This window comes from Equus quagga, chromosome 11 (genome assembly GCF_021613505.1).
Source record: "Equus quagga isolate Etosha38 chromosome 11, UCLA_HA_Equagga_1.0, whole genome shotgun sequence".
In the NCBI taxonomy this organism is placed as follows: Eukaryota; Metazoa; Chordata; class Mammalia; order Perissodactyla; family Equidae; genus Equus; species Equus quagga.
In genome coordinates, this window is record NC_060277.1 from 98,483,016 (window position 1) to 98,502,048 (window position 19,033).

The 19,033-nt window shown below is 56.1% G+C and overlaps 1 protein-coding gene across 4 annotated transcripts in view; it reads left to right on the forward strand.

Annotated features, from left to right (window-relative positions):
* Positions 1-19,033, forward strand: part of WNT3 (Wnt family member 3) — a 48,004-nt gene that overhangs the window by 15,550 nt on the left and 13,421 nt on the right. For 2 of the 4 annotated variants that reach the window (XM_046676954.1, XM_046676957.1), the window contains exon 1: positions 3,254-3,399. The exons of the other annotated variants lie outside the window; for them this stretch is intronic. In XM_046676954.1, coding sequence (XP_046532910.1) covers positions 3,269-3,399 — 131 coding nt within the window. In that variant the 5' untranslated portion in view covers positions 3,254-3,268. Of the gene's footprint in view, positions 1-3,253; positions 3,400-19,033 lie in introns of those variants that run through there. 4 annotated transcript variants of the gene reach the window in all.

Consider the following 19,033-nt stretch of genomic DNA (forward strand, 5'->3'; position numbering starts at 1 on the left):
CTTTGTTTTGCTTATTTTTAGGCAGTATAGAATGGTGTTACTCTGTATGCGGTCTTCTGTCGTTTGCTTTTTTCCCTCTGTGTTGTGTTTCCACATTTCAGACGATGTTATTGCATATCACAGGCATGCCTTCATTTTCACAGCTGTGTAATAGTCCGTCATCTGAATATTCCACGTTTCGTCTATTCCATCTCCTGTCAATGCGTGTGTGTTTTGAGGTGCACATGAGGGAGAGTAGCTCATGGGGGTCCCTACCCAGGAGGAGAACTTTGGGTTGCAGGATGCACGAAGGGTCCACTTTGCAAGTTGACGCCAAACTGGTTTCCAAAGAGATTGTGCCTGTTTGCACCTCACCTTTGCTCTGTGTCTTCACTGACACTTGGAATCGAGTGACTTCATTATTTTTGTTGATCTGGCAGCTATACAATGTGATCTGTGGTCTTGATTTGCAGAGATGGGACTGCTTGAAGATCTCAGAGCAGGGAGAAGCAGAGGCAGGGCTGGGACCCAGGGTCCATGTCGACACATATAATATGCATTTGGAAGAACATATGGCCCTTTTCTGAAGTGTCTCTGGAAATCCTCCCTGACTTCAGCTTTCAGCCCCTCAAGCTCCTCACATTGTTGGCCTAAGGGCCAGAGGGCACCACCGGCCATTTGGTGATGGGGGAAAAGGAGCTAATGGAATCCCAGACTTCCCTTCCCCACTCTCCTCTCCACCTCCACCACTTTCTCTCCCTTTCTGCTCCTCACATGTACCCTCATGGGCCGTGAACACCCTGCACTATCCAGAAATAATGTCATGCCTTCCGGGAGCCCCATCCTGTCAGCCCCACCAGACCGAGGGCACGATTCCCTCCTGGCCCTCTGCTTGCCCTTCTGTCCCTGTGGGCCACCTGCCTCAGTTACAGCAATAATGTCTTTCAGGTGCCACTTTAGGGAAGACCAGAAGGTGAATCCTTCTCCCAAATCCTTATCCAAACCCTGGGACTCCTTCCTTCTGAAAGAAAGGGTGTGCGCTCCTCAGCACATAGCAGAAACCAGCTGCTGCCGCCACCTCCCACTGGACTCTGTCCTCAGGGCTCAGCCCCTGTTCATCCTCCCTGCCCTGAGATAAAACTCCACTTACTTGGGCCTCCACTATAAAGATAAAGGGGTCCTAGGACCCCTTTCCCTAACCGAAAAGCTCTTTCCCCTCACTCCTCCACCTGGCCGTGGTCTTCGCGGGATTCAAGTCCAGCTCAGAGCCGCCCCCTTCCTGGGAATCTTCCCGGCCTCACTTCGCTCTCTCCCAGCTCTTCTGCACCTTTTGGGCCAGAGCAGGACATCAGAAATTGTACTTTTCACACCAATCCGACTTAACGCTGCAGAGAAGGGCTTCTGGGGTCAAATAAATTTGGGAAGTGCCACCCTCCCCGCTACTTCCAGCTTCTTGAAGTTTAGGCTGCTTATTAGCATATTAGCATCTCATTAGCATATTAGCCACACAGAGAGGCTCTGCAAGGATGACCCTTGTTTTCATTGGTTTAATCTGTTTTCCAAAAGTATTTAACCTCAAGGCCTTTTCCCCCAAGTAACAATTATTACCCATTTGGAAAGTGTGATCTAGAAGATTCTCCTGCCCCTTTCATGTCAGTGTGTCTTTGTGGGCTTATTCTTCTCAGCAATCAGGCTGTGATTCCTCTGACTTTTGAAAATCATCCTATGAACTAGTTCAGTCCAGAGCAGGCCGTCCAATGGGGCCTGAGTTGAATGAACGCACCATGCAAGCAGGCAGGAAGGAACGAATGAAGCCGCCAGCCATCCGTCGGTCATCCAGCTGAATCCCGTCTCCTGTGAGGCAGGCAGAAGCCAGGCCCCATTGGTCTTTGTACCCCAGGGACACGGGTCTATCTGGCCAGTGGCAGCCCTCTCCACGATGCTTCCACAGGCCCGCCCCCGCCACCCCTGGCAGAATGAGTCACTCCCCGCCGAGGCCTCCTGTAATTTGCTTCCTAGGCGTCTGTCTCCCCGTGAGGCTGGGAGCCCCTGCAGGGCGGGGACCAGGTCACACTCACCTCTCTGTGTTCCCACAAGCTGGTGCTCAGTCCCCGGCCACTGAATGACGGTCTCTGCTCGGACTCCTTCCAGGAGGTGGTAGAGCCCTGCGGCCAGCCTACAGACCCTGCAGCCGGCCTGCACGTGCCCTAACTACCCGGGTAACCTCAGGGAATCACTTGATCGCCACCCTTCAGAGTCCCCATCCTAATGGGGGTGAGGAAAATAGTGCCTTCCTTACAGGTTGTTGGGAGGATTAAATGAAACGGCCTGGCGTGCAGAACGGCGCTGGCCCATGTTCGCGCACTTCTGACGGTAACAACCGCCATTTATTGTGCCGCCATCTGGGACACGGTGTTTCGGTGATGCCTCCCTCCAGCCTCTTTGAAGGAGGTGATGTTTACATTTTTCTGATGAGGAAGCTGAGTCCTCCCACGGGGATGCGGTCATGGGCAATGGGACCAGGACTTAGGTCAGCAGTTCAGCCAGTGCTAAGTGACGGGGCTCACCGCTGGGCAACTGGGCAGCTCCTCTGCCTCTGTGGATACCCCACTGTGAACTGGATCGGGTTTCTTTTCTCATCCTCTAACCTTCCTAACGAGATGGGGATCCACGACGCTGCGTGGTCGGGTATTGTGTGCACGTGCGCACATGAGCGAGCAAGAGCGGACGCGAGTGAGGAGGAGCCACTCGAGCGGCCTCAGGGTTGCCGGCACCTTCATGGGAGACCAGGAAGACAGGGATGTGAGGCAGGACTCACTTGGAGCACACAGTAGAAAAATCCCCCGTGAGTCAGCAATGCTCAGAGCAGGCGGACAGCCTAGAACTCAGCTCTGCCACCGCCCACAGCACCTTGCTGGGCCCTGGGTGCCCAGAACGGCTGCAGGCGGGACGCCTGGGGTCACCTTTACCCAGGCAGGTTGTCCCCTTGAAAGAAAACTACCTGAGGGCTAGCAGCCCGGGATTTGGGATGGTTGTAAAGGGGCCTCAGGGCTGGGCCAGGCCGCCCTCGGAGGGGAGCAGGCCGGAACTGCCATCCCCATGGCTGCCAGCCCCCTCAGCCCATTCTCCCTCACTTAGACAGAGAAGCCGGAAGTCACGGGTCCACTGTCCTCTTCTCTCTGCACTGGCCAGGGCTTTATTCTAGCACCATCCTCGCAACAGAAGTGAGATGTGGGGCCTGGGGAGAGGGGCTGGAAGTGGTGCCGCAAACGTAGGAGGTGGAAGATGCATGTGCCAGAGGCCGTTCATCTCGGAGTGGAGAAGGCTGCGGGATCATTCCAGGCCAGGGAGCAGCTGCTGCCCAGAACCCGAGGCCAGGACGCGAGGGCCAAAATGGCGGCTCAGAGGGACAGAAGTGAGGTAAGTTGGTGAGATTTCCCACCAGGTGTCATGATGCAACGGTCCCCGTGAGCAGAAGGAGCCGGTGCATCTGGCCGAGTGAGTGAGAGAGACAAGGGCACTGCCATCTTCCCAGCCTGGTTCCTGGCCTGGAGAGAGGAGGGAGTTCCCAAGAACCAGTAGACGAATTGGTCTCTTAGAAGCTTGACTAGTGTGAGAATCTGCTAGGTGTCGAATTTTCGATGTCTGTCCTCTCCGTGGCGGTACAGTGTGTTCCGTGAACAAGGCAGAACCCGAGTTCCGTGAGACTTGGAAGACCCCTTCTGGCCATTGGCTGAGTTCTTTGGCTCCTCAGTGCCAAGGGATCCCAGCTGAACCCCCAAACTGGTGATACGGGGCCAGCGGGTGTGAACGTGGGTCCTGCCACCTCCTGTGGGCCTTCCTTCCGTGCCCGATGGCCCTCGGCCTTCTTTCCGGCTCTGACAGGCTCCTTTCTAGGGGCCAGGCCTGCATAGGCCCTCGCCTCGCTCAGGCCCACGAGCGGCCCCACTTCACTGCCTTTGGGATCAACACCCGACAGCTGGGCCCTCAGGCCGTGCCCTTCTTCTCTCTTTGCTCCTTGGGTTTTGGTGTTTTGAGTCACGTCAATGTCCCAGAAGTGCGTTCCTCTTCCTCTTCTCTCAAGCCATAAAGATCCACCTCTGAGCACCCCTCTGAGGCCCTGTGGGTAACCCATCCCCCACCCCGCTCTCTGTGCTCCTTCACTTGGACTCCACACGCGACTCCACCAGGATGCCTTGTAAGCTGGCTGGTCTCCTTGCTCGCGTCCTCTACTCCTGTGCACGTGGCCTGCCCGTTAGGTTATACCCTCCTCCAGGTTACAGACGGTGACACTGACTTTGTTATTCACCCGTCGCCGCCAGCCCAGGGCAGAGCACACTGTGGGTGCTGAATGAGCGCATCCTGCTGGAATGCTCTGGTTACCACCAGAGGGGGATCTAGACAGAGCGGCAAAATAGCAGCAGTACCAGATTTGGGTCAGACACACGGGGGTCAACCCCACCTCCACTTACCGGCTTATGGTCCCCTGTCTGAGCCTCAGTTTCCTCATTTGTACAGAGACAATATTTACCTCTCAGGGCGGTTGAGAGGATTAACCGAAATGCTGTGTGGGAAATGCTTTGCAAACTGGAAGGTGCTGGAACGGGTGTAATCTACCTGACCTCCCTCGGGAGAGTCCTGTCTCGCACGAATCCCTCAGCCCTCAGATAGAGGTCTCCTCCCCCGGGATGCCTTGAGCGTGGGTCTGGCCTTGTCTGAGATACACAGGAATATACCTCAAGTGTGGAGGATCCTTGATGACATTCAAAAGAAAAAAGATCAATAGGCAGGGGCCCCAGCGTTTGAATTTACGGGGAGTGTGAATAAGCCAGAGAGCAGCCTGAGGTAGCAGGACAGACCTGAGGATTTCCTCCCCGTCCGCCTTTAGCCTCCACCGTCACACAGACAAGCCTTGTCCTTGGAAACGTCTCCCCTCACCGCTTTCTTAGTCTTCTCAGAACCACCATTTCCTAGCTGTGTGACCCCAGACAAGTTACTTAGCCTCTCTGAACCCATATCGTCACCTGTCAAATGGGAATAATAATAACCTTGCAGAGTTCTTTGTCAAATTAAAAGATAATATATTCTATGTAAAGGACTTTATGTGGCTCCTGGCACTAGTCAGGGCTCAGTAAAAGTTAGCTATCATTATTAACAATAATAACTATTCTGAGTGCTCTAGTAAATTGGTTCCCTCACTACCTTACTTACAGTAGAGTTTGGTAAGTTATTTCCTCATGGCCTTATTAACTACTCTCTACCCAAATAAATACACCCCACATTATCTTATTCACCATTGTGTCTGCGCCTGTAAAAGGTTCCTCGTCATTCATTTACAGCTGAGTGTCCCCATCACCTCATTTTGTGGGCACCTCCTCCAGTCTGTGGTGACTCCGGCCCTGTCTTAGGCCAGGTGATTCCTGAGGGAACCTGAACTGGAGCTAATCTGCTTTGATATTTCGCCCCTTGTGTTGAACACACATCCAATTTGTAGAGAAACTGGTAATGAAAACTTTTTTAATTTAAATGTTTGCTCTCTGTGTGTATGGTTTTATATTTTCTGTCCAAAGTGTGTTTCCCCCAGAAGAAACTCCTTTCTACTTTTGTAATGACTGTGACTGGAACCCAGAACTGAAAAAGCAGAAATTCCCTGTGGCCCTAGCACACGTGTGGCGGTGCCCCTGGTCTGGTGGGATGGCGGGGTGTTGGTCGCGGTGCGTGGAGGTGAGGGGGTGGGAGTGAGGACAGATCCAGAGGAGGTGAGTGGACAGGAGGCTCCACCATAGGCTGGTGGAGAGAAAGCATTTCCGGTGAGAGATGATTGGGGAACACAAAGTCCTAGACAGAAAAAAACAAAAAAGCAGTTGTGTGCAAGAACCGAGAAAGATGTGGAACCACGGGAGGAAGGTCTTGCTACCTTGAACCCCAAGAGCGTTTGTTGGGGTCCTGTACCTCTGCAGGGAGAGTGCCCCCTTACTCACGAACAGACCCCATGCAAGGCTCAGAAAGGTAAGCTGGAAATGAGGCAGATGGGAAAACGAGGCCAGAGACATCAGAGGACTCCAGATTGAGGCTTTGGCAGGAGGTCAGCTGATAATGCATTAGGCTTAGGAGGGAACGATTTCTTTTGAAATATATTTTTTATCTCGTCTTTTTCCAGTGTATGTTAGTGTGTGTTTTGTAACACACATGAAACGTGAGCGCGGTGGCTGGCTGGCTGGTGTGTGATCCAGACCTGTGTGTGTGTACATGGAGGGGCATGCCCAAACACTTTTGACTGATGGGCTGCTGGATCAAAAAGTGTTGCTTCCATTGCTGTAAAGATGGAGAGTTGTTAAGAGGCCAGGAGAGAGAAGATGAGGCAGGGCTGCTTCACAAGAGGAAGTGGACACAACTGTGGTTGGAAAGGGTGGACAGGCGCTGGGAGCAAGAGGAAGTGGGGCCCTGGGGAGGGAGGCCAGAGGGCTGGGCAGGCCCCCTGTGTCCCCCTCCCGTGTGACCATGAGCAGGTTCTGAGTCTGGTGTGTGACCTGGGTCGGTGCTTCTGGACCTCCACGCCTCCTCTTAAGATGGAGGGAGGGAGGAGACTACAGAGAGGAGGGGGGCACCCAGGCATCTGCAGTTGGAAGCTCCACCGGGGCCATCTGACGTGCAGCCAGGGCTCAGACCCAGTGACGTATTCCCCCTCCCCCCAGCCCCTCCCTCCGGAGTGCAGCAGCATTTAATGAGGTCCTGCATGGGTCTGCGGGGGGGCCCCGGAACACAGCTCCTATTAGGTGCCGAGTGGACGCCTGCAAAACCAGGCAGGCGCCTGTAGCAACGAGCCCCTTGAGAAGAAAGGACGGAGGGAGTGACGGTAACGACCGCGCAGAGGAATTGGCGGCAGGAGTCCGGGACTGATGAATTTAGGGGGGCGCAGAGGAAGATGTTGAGGCTCGCTCCGGCTGCCTCGCCTGCAGATGGGGAACGGGGCCGGGAGGTAGGGGCAGCCACCACTTTGAACTTGCGTGGAGCCTCCCTGAACCGAGCAGGGGAAGTCCAGGTGCCGGGCAGGGCTGTTTTCACCTGCGCATTCTCAGCGCCGTGGGGGACGCGGCGCGAGGAAGCGCTCGGGGGACGCGGGGAAATACCCTCCTTGAGAGGCGGGAGCAGACGGCCCCGAGCCCAGAGCTGGCAGCTTCGCGCCGCCCCCCGCGGGTCCGCAGATCCGCCACCGTGGCGCGCTCAGCCGGCAAGGCCCGGGTCCAGCCCTGCGCGGATCGGGTCCGGAGGTCCCCAGGAGTTGGTTGGAGTTTTTATTATTATTGTTCCTTCAAAGTTTTATTATGAAAATTGTCAATCAGAAAAAAGCGAAAATAGTACCAGGAGCACGCACATGCACAACTCGGGGTTCCACTGTTGTAACGTTTTGCCAGTAGTTGCTCCCCCCACCCCGCCCTCCCTCCTGTCGCCCCTCTCCAACACACACACACACACACACACACACACGCACACAGTTTGTTTTCTTTTGTTATTTTCTGCTGAAGCATTTCAAACACAGTTATGACCATCATGACTCCACCAGTGCATCTCCAAAACACAAGGATGGTCCCCATGACCACATACCATTATCACACTTAAAATTATTAATGATTCCTAATGATTCCGATTTCCCCAAGTACCCTCAAAATGCCTTCACGGTGAGGATTTTCAAACTAGGTTCCAATTATTTGATTGTTATGTCCCTTGTTTATTTTAATCTAAAACATCCCTCCCCCCTCCTCCCCCCAACACACCTGCTCTCACACTTTTTAAAAATGACGTGCACTTTTTGGACAGTTCAGGCCTGCAGCCTGTGTCCCGTCAGAACTCACATTCCGAATTCACCTGGCTGCTTCCTCATAGTGTCGTTTGCTTTGTTCCTCTGTCCTTCATGTTTTCTGACGGCTGAGAGTTACTTCTGAAAGCTCAGGGAGATGCAGGTTAAACCTCTGCGGCCAGAGAACTTCCCAGAGGACGCTGAGGACTTGGTATAGCGTCATCTCCCGCTGTGCCCTGGGCACACCCCGGGGGGAGGTTGTTAAAGATCCAGGTTCCTGAATTCCCCCCCAGAGAGTCTGATTCAGCAGGGCTGGCCTTGGAGCCCAGATGTCTGTATTTTTCAAAACTGCCCCAAGTGGGCTGAGCACCATAGCGCCACGACCTATATCCTTGGCTAGCAGCCAGCTGGTACATGCATGTCCATGGTCCTCTGAAGGGAGTGGGTGGGACGGCCGAGGTAGGTGAGATCCTGGAGGCCCCAGCCCTCAGCAGGGCTGGTGGTCAGTGCTGTCCAGGTGTGAGGCGGGGTGAGTGGGCATCCGGGCCCCAGTGGGGAGGAGCATGGGTTACCTGGGGGCGCCTCTCAGGCTCAGCTGAGAGTTCTTGCAAGACCAGGGTGCCCCACGCACCTCTCTGTGCTCCCAGCACCCAGCACCGGGCCCGGCCTAGTGTAAAGACACACCCAGTGGGGCTTTCAGAGGAGCGCCCAGAGGCCACGAGGCCACCGGGAGAGTGAACTCCCAGCCAATCGGCTCTGCTCCCAGGATCCCCCCAGGGCTTCCTCCTGAGGGTCACACACAGGGTTTCTAGACAGCGGAGCCAGCGGCGTGTGGTCAGGCCCAGAGAACCAACAGGGCCTCACCTGCCCCTGGCTCATCCTTGTGGCAGCCCACAGGATCTGAAGGGGTGAGGAGAGAGGGCCTGGGGCCATCAGGTGGGGCCTCTCAGATTGGCGAGGGGAGCGGGCGTGCTGTGCCCATTGGAGAACCGGGCCCTCTGCTCGGCATCCAAAAATGAGTGAAATCAGTCCTCCTCTCAACAAACTCAGTTTTAGTGAAGAAACAGTCAATAGACAGTTCAGCTGAATGTTTACAATTCCCCCGAGGTATGTTTAAGAGCTGGGAAATACCCAGAGGGAGCATTTAAATGGGACACATTAAGAGGGGGTTTTTCAACCAGACCTTGATGGGTGAATAGGAGTCCAAATTGAACAAGTGGGCTGGGCAGGCTGCGTCTTGTCTTTTCCCAGAACTGGGCTTGAAGGGGAAGGCAGCATGGGAACTTGGCAAAATCCTGGCCTGGGGACCAGCAGACTTGGCTTCTCAGGACAGGCAGCCTAACCCTGTAAGGCCCTCATTTCCCACCTGCAAAATGGAGACTACCCCTGCCTTCCACAACTTACGGTGGAGGAGCTGGGAAGGAGAAGCGTTATGAGGCTAAAGTGAGCTCAAGATGCAAGTGGTTCAGGAAAAGTTTAAACTAGAATTCTGATTGGTGGAGGGGGAAGCAAAGAAACAGATGGCCGAGCTCCAGGAGTAAGAGATGTCCCAGCCGACCCCCAGCTCGAGGGCACCCTTCAAGGATGTCTGCTTTGGCTTTTTGTCCTTTTCCCTCAGGGTGTCCATTCCTTGTGGTTTCCACCCCATGGGGTTGCTCACACTCTGCCACTGGCCGTGGTCACCTGTGGGAAAGTCCCTCCTGAACGAGGGTGGTGGCCTCTGAGGAGGGTGGAGGTAATGTCTTATATGCGCGAGGGACGTGATACACGTGTACTGAACGCAGCGCAGCCCTTGCACAGGAGGCTTCGAGAAAGAGCTGAGTGGTGCAAGGGAGACAGAGTTCTGGCTGTACTCCCTGCGCCGCCTCAACCAGCGGGGGGCCCTGGGCGAGCCCTGCAGCTTCTCTGGGCTTCTGTCTCCTCCGAGGAACTGGACTGGACACTGTCCCAGCCAGCTTGGTCATTCTACGGCCGATGCTGCAACAGAATAACTAACGTGTGTGGCTGTTTACAGAATATTTCTAAAGCCTTTCTAGGCATCTTATGTCCACACACACACACACACACACACACACACACATGAGAAACCGGCAGGAGAATCTTCTCAGGCAGACACTGTTATTCAATAGGCTTTTATTCAGCATCTACCTTGTGCCCAGTGAGCACCCCAGAGACACCTGATCCCACCGTGGTTTCTAGAATGCCCAGCATCTCTCAAGTTGGGAAGACTGGACCCATTTGGAGACAACTTTAAGAGCATTGCTTGAAACTGATGGACAGGAATGTTGTGACCCCAAGCCAGTCATGTAACGTCTTTGGGCCTCAGTTACCTGTCAGTGAAATAGAGGGCCTGTGGGGCCTCTGTGTGCGAAGGCAGAGGCTGGAGGGCAGCTCCCGGCTCCGAAGGGGCAGGACTCTACCGAACGATTGAGATCTGGGCTCACCTGTGAGTTCTGACTGCTCAGCAAAGCACATGCCCTTGGGGGCTGTCCCCCGTGATCACCTGTAAACATCTGTCCACCTGTGGTCTTGGTGCCTCTCAGGAGACCCTTTGGGGGTCTGAGGGGTGAGGCCCCAGGCCAGGCCCCCTTTCACTTCTCTCTGGACACCCACCTGGGCTCAGGCCCTTCCGTGCCCCCGTGAGTCTTCCTGGGCCAGTTCCTGCCTGAAGGCAGATACCCATAGCTCACTGTGTCCCCTCGGGATGCAGAGGGAGGACAGCGCCCTAAGGAGAGCCCAAGCTGAAGCTGCTGACAGGCCTGAGCTGCAGGAACCCCCTCCTCGCTTTGCCCCTTCCTCCCTCTCCCCCGCCTCCCTCCCTTCTTCCTCCCAGTTCTCACCCTCCTTTCCTCCTCCCCAGGTCTGATTGTCCTGCTCTGCGCTCCACCCCTCAATTTGGCTGAAGGGGACAATCCCTTTTTCCCACCCCCTCCCCTTCTCCACTCCAATCAACTTCACTTTCCTATGAAATTGAGAAAAAAAAAAACCCTCATGCTCACAACACAACAAAAAACAGGTTTAAACATTTTACAGGTTTCAACATTTTTCAGGCTGCCTTGTCACATCTTATCAGATCAGCCAGGAGCCGCAGGCCAGGCGCTCTGGGAGCTGCTTTGGAGAACAGAAGCTGTAACATTCCAGCCAAGGCCCTCCCCGCCCTCCCCACCCTTTCCTTCTCTCCCCTCCCCTCCCCTCCCCTCCTCTCTCTGATGCCGCACTTCGCCCCCTCCCTCTGACTGGGAGCTTGGTCTTTGCTGACCCCTTGGCTTTGAGTGTCCATGAATTCTCTTCTCTTCCTCCCAAATTTGCCAAGAGCTGTGGCCCCTCTAGGCCTCGGGTGGATTTAATTTGCCTCCTCTGAGGGCCCCACCTGGCCCTGAAATGTGACCTCTAGAAGTTGAGGGGCAGGGGGGAGTTGTCAAAGCCACTTGCAGAATGTGGAAGTGGCCACTTGGCCAGTAGGACCAGTGAGTTGCGCTGGAGAGTTTAGGGATGGAGAGGAAGATGGGGAGACCCCACCCCCACCTGGCTCCCGTGGCCCTTCCTCAGGGGCTGCTGCCCAATGGGAGAGAATGGCTTCTTACTTTAGTTTCATTTTTGGGGGGTGTGGGGGCTTTTTTTCACCCATGGCAATGTAGACTGCTGCCTGGAATACCCCGCTTTCCCTCGCATTCACCCCAGCCCCTGCCTTCCTGCTCCTGCCATGCTCCTGATGACCTTGGGCACACAGTACAGGGCGACAGATCCAGGAAGGGCTGACCAAAGTCCAAAGGCCCAGACTGCAGCCGAGCCAACCTGAGGGGCAGGCCCAGGCGCTGGGTCCCCGGGTGAGAGGGACAGCTGCCTGGGCTGCTCCGGGTGGGAGGAGAAGGGGCGGGCCGGGCAGCCACACCCATGTGCGGAGCAGGGACCTGCACAAGGATCCACCTGTGGACTGAAGGTTCAGGGTGCGTCCAGAGCTCTCGTCCAGGGTGGACAAAAGTGGAAGAGGGAAAGAGCAGAGGCAGGGAAGAGTGTGGTGGCCGCGTCTCCTTGGGGACCTGATCAGGAATATTGGTAACAAGACAGCCCTGGGTGCTTGGTGCCAACGTTGGCGGAGCCTGGCCCACCAACCTGCCTCCTGCAGGGTTTTGGGGGAGCTCTCCTTATCTCTTGGCCTGAAGTTCTAGCCTCCCTGGTGTGAGGTCACAGCCCCCCTCCTGGTGCCCCACCTCCTGGAGAAGCCCTGCATTTCCTCAAGCCACCACCGGGGCCCTTCCCTTGGCACACGGTGTCCCACACCCCCACTATGAGGCAGTTCTCTCCCTTTGCCGTGTGCCCACTGCGGGAGATGAGGCCTCAAGTGTCACTCAACTCTTAGCCCCAAGACAGATTCCAGTCTGAATTTCCAGCCTCCGTCTTTCTTTTGGGCTCCAGTTCTGCCCCTCCAGCGCTGTCTGGACACGTGACCCTGGAGGTCTCACTGGCCCCACGAACTTCCTTGTCTTCATTCCCAAACCTGTTTCCACCTCTTAAGTTCCCTTTCTTGGCTGACATCATCTCCACCTTTCTGGTCATCCTGGCCCCAAACCTGGGTCATCCTTTCCTCCTTCCTCTTGTTTCCACGTGACCAAACATCTCCCCATCCTTACTCACTGCTTCCTCTCTGCTCCTAATGCCACTGTCGTGGACGTACTACCACAGGCCTCACTAACCTAGGTGGGTGGTGCTCAGCCAGAACCACACAATAGGCTCCCCACCCGGACCCGTGAATCCTGTCCCCCAGGGGTGGGGGCAGGTAACATGCAACCAGGTGGGAGACTCCCCTAGCTAGAACTGTCACACTGACCTGACTGCTCTCCCAGCCTTCAGTCTCTAGCGCCCACCCCCGGCCCCGTTTTGCAGTTGGATTTTATCTGACGGATTAATATTCCAAACCCCAGCTCAGGAGCATTCCATGGCTGCCCAGGTGGCCGGAGTAAAGCTTGGCACTCAAGGCCCCTTTGCCCTCCTCTCTCCTTTGTACCAGCCCTGGACTCCATCTGGGGTGGACGGGCTGCTGTCCCCTCTCCCACCTCTTGCTCAGGCTGTTCCCTGCCACCTCAGCTCCTCCTGAGGGAGCCCCAGCCATCCTTCACCCGCTCCGTGGCTGCTCCTCCGTGGCATCTTTCTGATCACCACTGGCTGGAACCTACCCGCCACTCACTCCCTTCCAGGACGTCCTTGTTTTCACCATGTGCTCTCTGACATGGCAGTTACTTGTGTTGTAACCCCAGTGCCTCAGGACCCTCTGTCACTCTTTCACGGCAGCCCCAGCACCCAGACCTGGTAGGTGCTGAAAACATGCCTGTTCGTCTGTGGTGGTCAGATGCCTCCTGGTCTGGGCTGCGTGGGTGTGGCTTCATTCATCTCTGTGTTCCCAGTGCCGGCGCTCTGCCCAATTCAGAGGATTCAGAGTCATCAGTCAAAGGTGTGTTGAGTGAATAGTCGGGGAATGAATTTGCTTACCAAGGGAAGACCTTACCTACTGTCCCAAGGGCAGGCACCTCCACTCACTCCACATATTTATTGCCCCCATGGGGCCCCAGTCTGGATGGCTGGGACTAAATCAAGGTGGGGAGCCCAGCGGGAGGCCTGGGCCCCTCTGGTTCAGAAGCTCTTTAGCTGCGCTCTCATTGACTCCTCTCTGGACCCTGGGTCCTGGCTCAGGGTGCAGACCCTTTCCAGCATCACCCTTCCTTTTCCTTCCTATACATGAACAAGCTGCCCCCAGCCCTGCACAGACACGTGATGCCCAGATGGCCCTGCCAGTCTGCTGCGTGAGCGCGCCAGCGGCCAATGGGAAAGGGCCAGGGAGAGCGCCCTGCTTCTCCGATGAACTGCCGACCACTGAGGTCTCTAGGCCCCTCTGAGGACCACAGGACCACGGGAGCCCCTTTGGACTCAGAAGCAACTCCCAGCCTTGGCCTGCAGCGAGCTGGGTGCTGGGCTGGCTTGGGAGGGCATAGAGCTGTGCTCAGTACCCACGGGGCCCACTTGTGCTCCAGGAAGAACCAGTGAACTGGTGAGGTAGCTTGTGAGTCTTGACTTAGTCCCTCCTGTTGCTTTGTCTCAAGCTCCCTGCCACAGCACCAGGGTCAGTGGCCTGAGGCCTCACGTCAGGAGCAGCGATTGCTGCTCTGGGTCTCAGCCTGCTGGAAGTTCCAGGAGTTAGATGCCTCAGGGCCAGTGGGCCCCACCCAGCCCTGCCCCTCTGGGTGCATGTGCCCTGAACTTGTGGGCTCCCGCATGCTGGCTGCCAGCCCTGAGGGGCCTCTTGACCTAAGTGGAAATGTAGTGGCCTTGAGTTCCAAGGCCAACACTTGGCTCTTTATTTCCTGCCCATGTTTAAGCCTTTCCTTCTCCTTCTGGAAGTTTCCATCTTGCCCCAGGCCAGGGTGAGGCCCCTCTGGACCCAGGAACAGGGAGGGCATCTGTCCAGTACTGTCCAGGAGCCAGCAGGTGGAGCACCAAGCACTGGGCTATTGTAGGGTTTCCAGAAACATGCTGGTCAGAGAGAGGCAGACGGCCACAAAGGAGGAGCTTCCTGGCTCCCCCTGCTTTCCGTCTCCCTCCTCCACACCTCCAGCACCCATGTCCCTCATTCTGAGAGACACCAGTTCTTGGGATCAGAATCTGAAGGTGCCCTGTCTGGGGAAAGGTGAGGGCAAGGGGACAATGACCCCAAGAAAGGCATGACTGGGGGAGACTTGGCCAAGGGGCTCCCCCTGACTGAGCAGGCAGGGAACCCTGGGTTGCACCCTCGGATCCACCTTCCACAGCCCCACCCATATGTGGCTATGTGACCCTGGAAAATGACCAACCCTCTCTGGGCTCCAGTCTTCCTATCTAAATAAGGAGATAGGAAGTGGCTCTCAGATTGCATCCTGCAGAGGGCTGTAGCTGGGGGTGAGGGGAAGGTGGAAGGATGGAGCTCCAGGACCCGGCTGTTTTTTCACCTAATTTAACCATTTTTAAGTGCACAATTCAGTGGTATTAAGTATGTTTGCAGTGTTGTGCAATCATCACCACTATTTCCAGAATTTTTCAGTGTCCCAAAAAGAAAGGCTATACTCATGAAGCAATAACTCCCCGGCCCCCAGCCCCTGGTAACTCTAATCTACTTTCTGTCACTGTGAATTTGCCTACTCTAGGTGCCTCATAGAGGTGGAATCATCCTTCTCCTTTTGAGACTGGCTGGTTTCACTTAGCGTAACGTCGTCAAGGTCCATTCCCGTGACAGCATGTACCGGAACTTCCTTCCTTTTTCTGGCTGAATAACGTTCCATTGTGGGGACCGACCACATTTTGTCGTCCATTCACCTTGTTTCCACCTTGTGGCTCCGTGAAGAGTGTTGCGTGGACACCGGTGTATGAGTGTCCTCTGAGCCCCTGCCTCAGTTCTCTTGGGTCCATCCCTAGGAGTGCCGTTGCTGGGTCATGTGGTAATGCTACATTTAACTTTTTGAGGAACAAACCCCTCTTTTTATCTGTTTGTGTACACGAGAGAGAGGAGAGTTTGTGTATTTGGAAAAAATGGCTAATACAAAACACAAATACAAAACACGCTAAAGTAGATGACGCCTGAGGCCCCTCCATCTCCAAAATCCTATACTGTTGGGAGGGTCCCAGGTGAGAAACACAGACAGGTTTGGGTGCAGACGAGGCTGCCCAAATGGCTTGTTAAGGGAAGCAGGGTGGGGACAGCACAGTGTGCACCCCCATGCAGCAAGCACATAGTCAGCCTGCAGTCAGCCGGCAGCAGGGCGGGTCACTGCTGCGTGGATGCTGGACTCTATGTGTCCACAACGCCAGCGTCACCGCACAGGACGCACTGCACGGGGCACTTGTCAGTGTCTCGCCAGATGTTACGGGCCTGGGTCAATTCAGCATCTAGGCTGCCCTGAATTCTTTGGTTAAAAGTTTCTTTCTGCTGTGTGCTCACCACCTTCAGCCTTCTGGTGACAGAAAGTGTTGCCGGGTAGAGGTGAATAATTTGAGTGAAGGTGGGAGTCTGATGAGGTTGTGTATGACACTTAAGTCCGGCCTGTTTGGAGGGGGGATTTCACCCCGAGAAGTCAATATTGAGGTCTCACCAGCAGCCTGTTGCTTGCTGGCACCTGCCGCCCATCCTCCTGGCTGCCCGTGTCTGTCCTCGGCCCAGCTGGGTGGTGGGTGGTTGGGGTGGAGGATAAGCTGTCTTCAGGGCGAGAGGGCAGGGCCCTTGGGCAGGGCAGGGCCAGGAGCTGGGTATAAATAGCCCCTGCCCAGCTGGGAAGGCCTGGCAGTGCCCTCTGCCTCCTCCTCACCAGCTGCCGGCGCCAGGCGGGTCCCTACTGCCCTTTGGAGCCTAGCCGTGGTCTCAGGCCCTACACGTAGGAACTTCGGAACTTCCTCGGCGGAACCGAGGAGTCTTGTCCTGTGTGTAGGCGGCACCTCCGGATGGCCAGAGGCCTGGGGAGTAGGGATGAGGGGCTGCAAGACGGGGAGGGTCAGACTGGCCTTTGGGGGAAGGAGTTGTTCCTTCATTCCTTCCCTTGAGAATCAGCAAGTACCTCTCATAGGCCTGGCCCTTGGATAGGCCAAGTGTGCGCCCGTCTGTGTGTGTGTGTGTGTGTGTGGTGTGGGGGGAGGTGCTGGGGAGAACAGGAGGAGACACAACCTCTATCCTCAGGGAACTTACACCAGCACAGCCAGATGGAGTTGGAAACAAGTCAGTTCAGCACTTCGAGAGAAGGTAGAGGAAAAATCCAGAGAGAGGAGAGGTCACTTGTGTCTGGGAGTCTGTAGGAGGGAGGCGACCCAGGAATCAGAGGTTGAAGGGTTGGTAAGATGTTTGCTGGGGGCCGGGGCAGTGGAGAGGAACTCCAGGTCTAGGGCTCAGCACATGCAAAGGGACAGGGGTGCGAAACAGCCAGGCTGCAAGTCCTGCAGCAGCCCGGGCAATGCTAACCAAAGCGCTCAAACTTTGGCACCAAGAATTGAGGAGAAGGAAGCTCACTGTGTGACCTCCCCCAGGGGAACGTGCACTTCAATAATGCGGGCAAGGAGTGGTGAGCTAAACGAACGCATCTGTGGTGGGGGGCTGCGGACACAAGCAGTGTGTGGCGGGAGGCTCAGGGTCGGGGGTGGCAGGCTGTGTTTGGGGAGGGCAGCTACCCTGCAGAAATCAGTCCCAGAGCTCGTTAGCCCCAACACCAGCCCATGCGCTAAACCGCCATCCAGAGGCCCTTGCTCGTCACCGGCAGGATGTCCAGATCTGAGCTGAAGCCCCTGAACGGAGCAGCCTGGAAATGTCCTTATGCCCCTGCCCTTTGGGTCACCTTTAACACTCAGCCGGACCGCGACTGTCTGTTCAGCCGCCTGGGTGGCACTCAGCTGTCAGGGAAGAGGCTGGCTTTGCTCTGAGGCAGGACATCTTTCCCAGTGATGGATGGGAAGGAGCTGTGAAAATTCTGATGTATCCTATCAAGTTAGGGATGGGAGGGCGGAAGGAAAGAGGCTCATGACGACAGGGCAGAGGACAAAGTGCTGGGGACAGCCCCTATCACCTGGTAGCCACAACCACGATTTATTGAGGGCTCCCTATGAGCCAGGTGCTCTATATCATGGATTCCTCCCATTGCGTCTATTTTACAGATGAAGAAACTGGGGCACAGAGAGCTTAAGTAAATTGCTTGGGATCCGCAGCTAGGAAATGGCAGAGCTGGGTTCGAGCTGAGGCGGCCTGGCTCCCGGCACACAGTTCGTTGGGCCTGGGCAGCGGGCAAGAGCCAGGGTGTTGTGGGAGGAGGGAAAGGAACTCGTCACCTTGGGGGCTGGGAGTTATTCTCGGAGGACATCGCACTTAGAATCAGACAAAGCCAGGGTTTGAATTCTGGCTCAGCCACTTCCTTGTGTAAGCTACTCAACTTCTCTGTGCCTGTTTTCTCAGCTGCAAAACAAGTGACAACACTCACCTCACAGAGCTGTTGTGAGCATTAAATGAGATAATATTTACTTGCCTGGCACATAAGTGCTAAATAAATGGTGTCGTTATGATCGCTGGTGTTGAATGTGACTGCAGCGGACAAGAGGAAATCCACTTGGGTCGGAGGAAAGGCAGGAGGAGGACTCGGCCGTCAGGGGCTCCATGCCCGGTAGGGGGACCCTGGCATCTCCCTACTAGGAGATGTTTGGGGAGCAACTCTGGCCTTTGCAGCCAGCCAAGCTGTGCCAGCCAGTGCCCAGGGCTTGGGTGTTTGGCTGGGCTGGGTGGGTCTGCCTGGGACCCACTGGGAGGCAATTGGTGAAATCAGGGCGCAGGGAGCCCCTTGAAGGGCTGAGACGAGGAGCAGCCTCAACTGAGTGGAAATGAAGAGCCAGCGGGGCTTCCCCAGGCCTCAGCGCCCTTCCCTGCAGCGGTACCCTGCCTAACCTGGTCCTGGGTCTGGCCGTGCGGCATCGGGCAGGCCTCTCTCTGGGGGCCTCTGCTTTTTCATCCGTATGGTGGGCTTGTGCTCTCTTAGGCCTCCTCTCATAGGTTCTGATTCTGGTCCGCGGCTCCGCTCAGCTTGGGGTGCCCAGGCCTGCAGAGGTGCTGACTGGTGTAGGGCAAAGGCTGGAGAAGGTGAGGAAGGAGGAGGAAGGAAAGTAACGGGGGGGAAGGGGCGGAGGAAGGACCCCTGAGTGCCCCTCAGGCCCCACTTTTGCCTCTCTGAGCAAAGGGAGACTGGAACCCTGGGGCCCTGGCTTGGCTGGTGAAAGACCAATAAATGGGGGTGGACATGGGACAGGGCCCCCAGTGCCAGATGTGATGGTGGGACAGGCCTGCCCAGGTTAGCGTGTGAGGGGGTTGGGGGAGGCCAGGCTGAAGGAGAGTGTGGGCACCGCAGGGCCCGTCCACACCTCTGGGGACAGGCATGGACAGAGGCACCTGTGGGTACAGAGACTGGGGAGCACTCTGGCCAGACGGGGAGGGACGCTGAGGCTGGGAAGCGGGTGCCAGGTCTCCCCATGCTGCTCTGGGATAATCAGGGACTGGGCAGGGTGTGGGGAGGGAAAGAGAATCACCCCCATACTCCTTAGAGGGGCCCTCCTGGCCCCACCCTCAGGACCAAAGCCAGGTGGGGCCATGGGGATGGCAGAGTCCCCCTCTCCGGCCTTGCTTCCCTCCAGCTGCTGCATGGAGGGCTTTGGGTCCTAAACGTCAGAGGAGGGAGTGGGAAAGGCCCAGGCTTCTTCTCAGGGGGCCTGGCT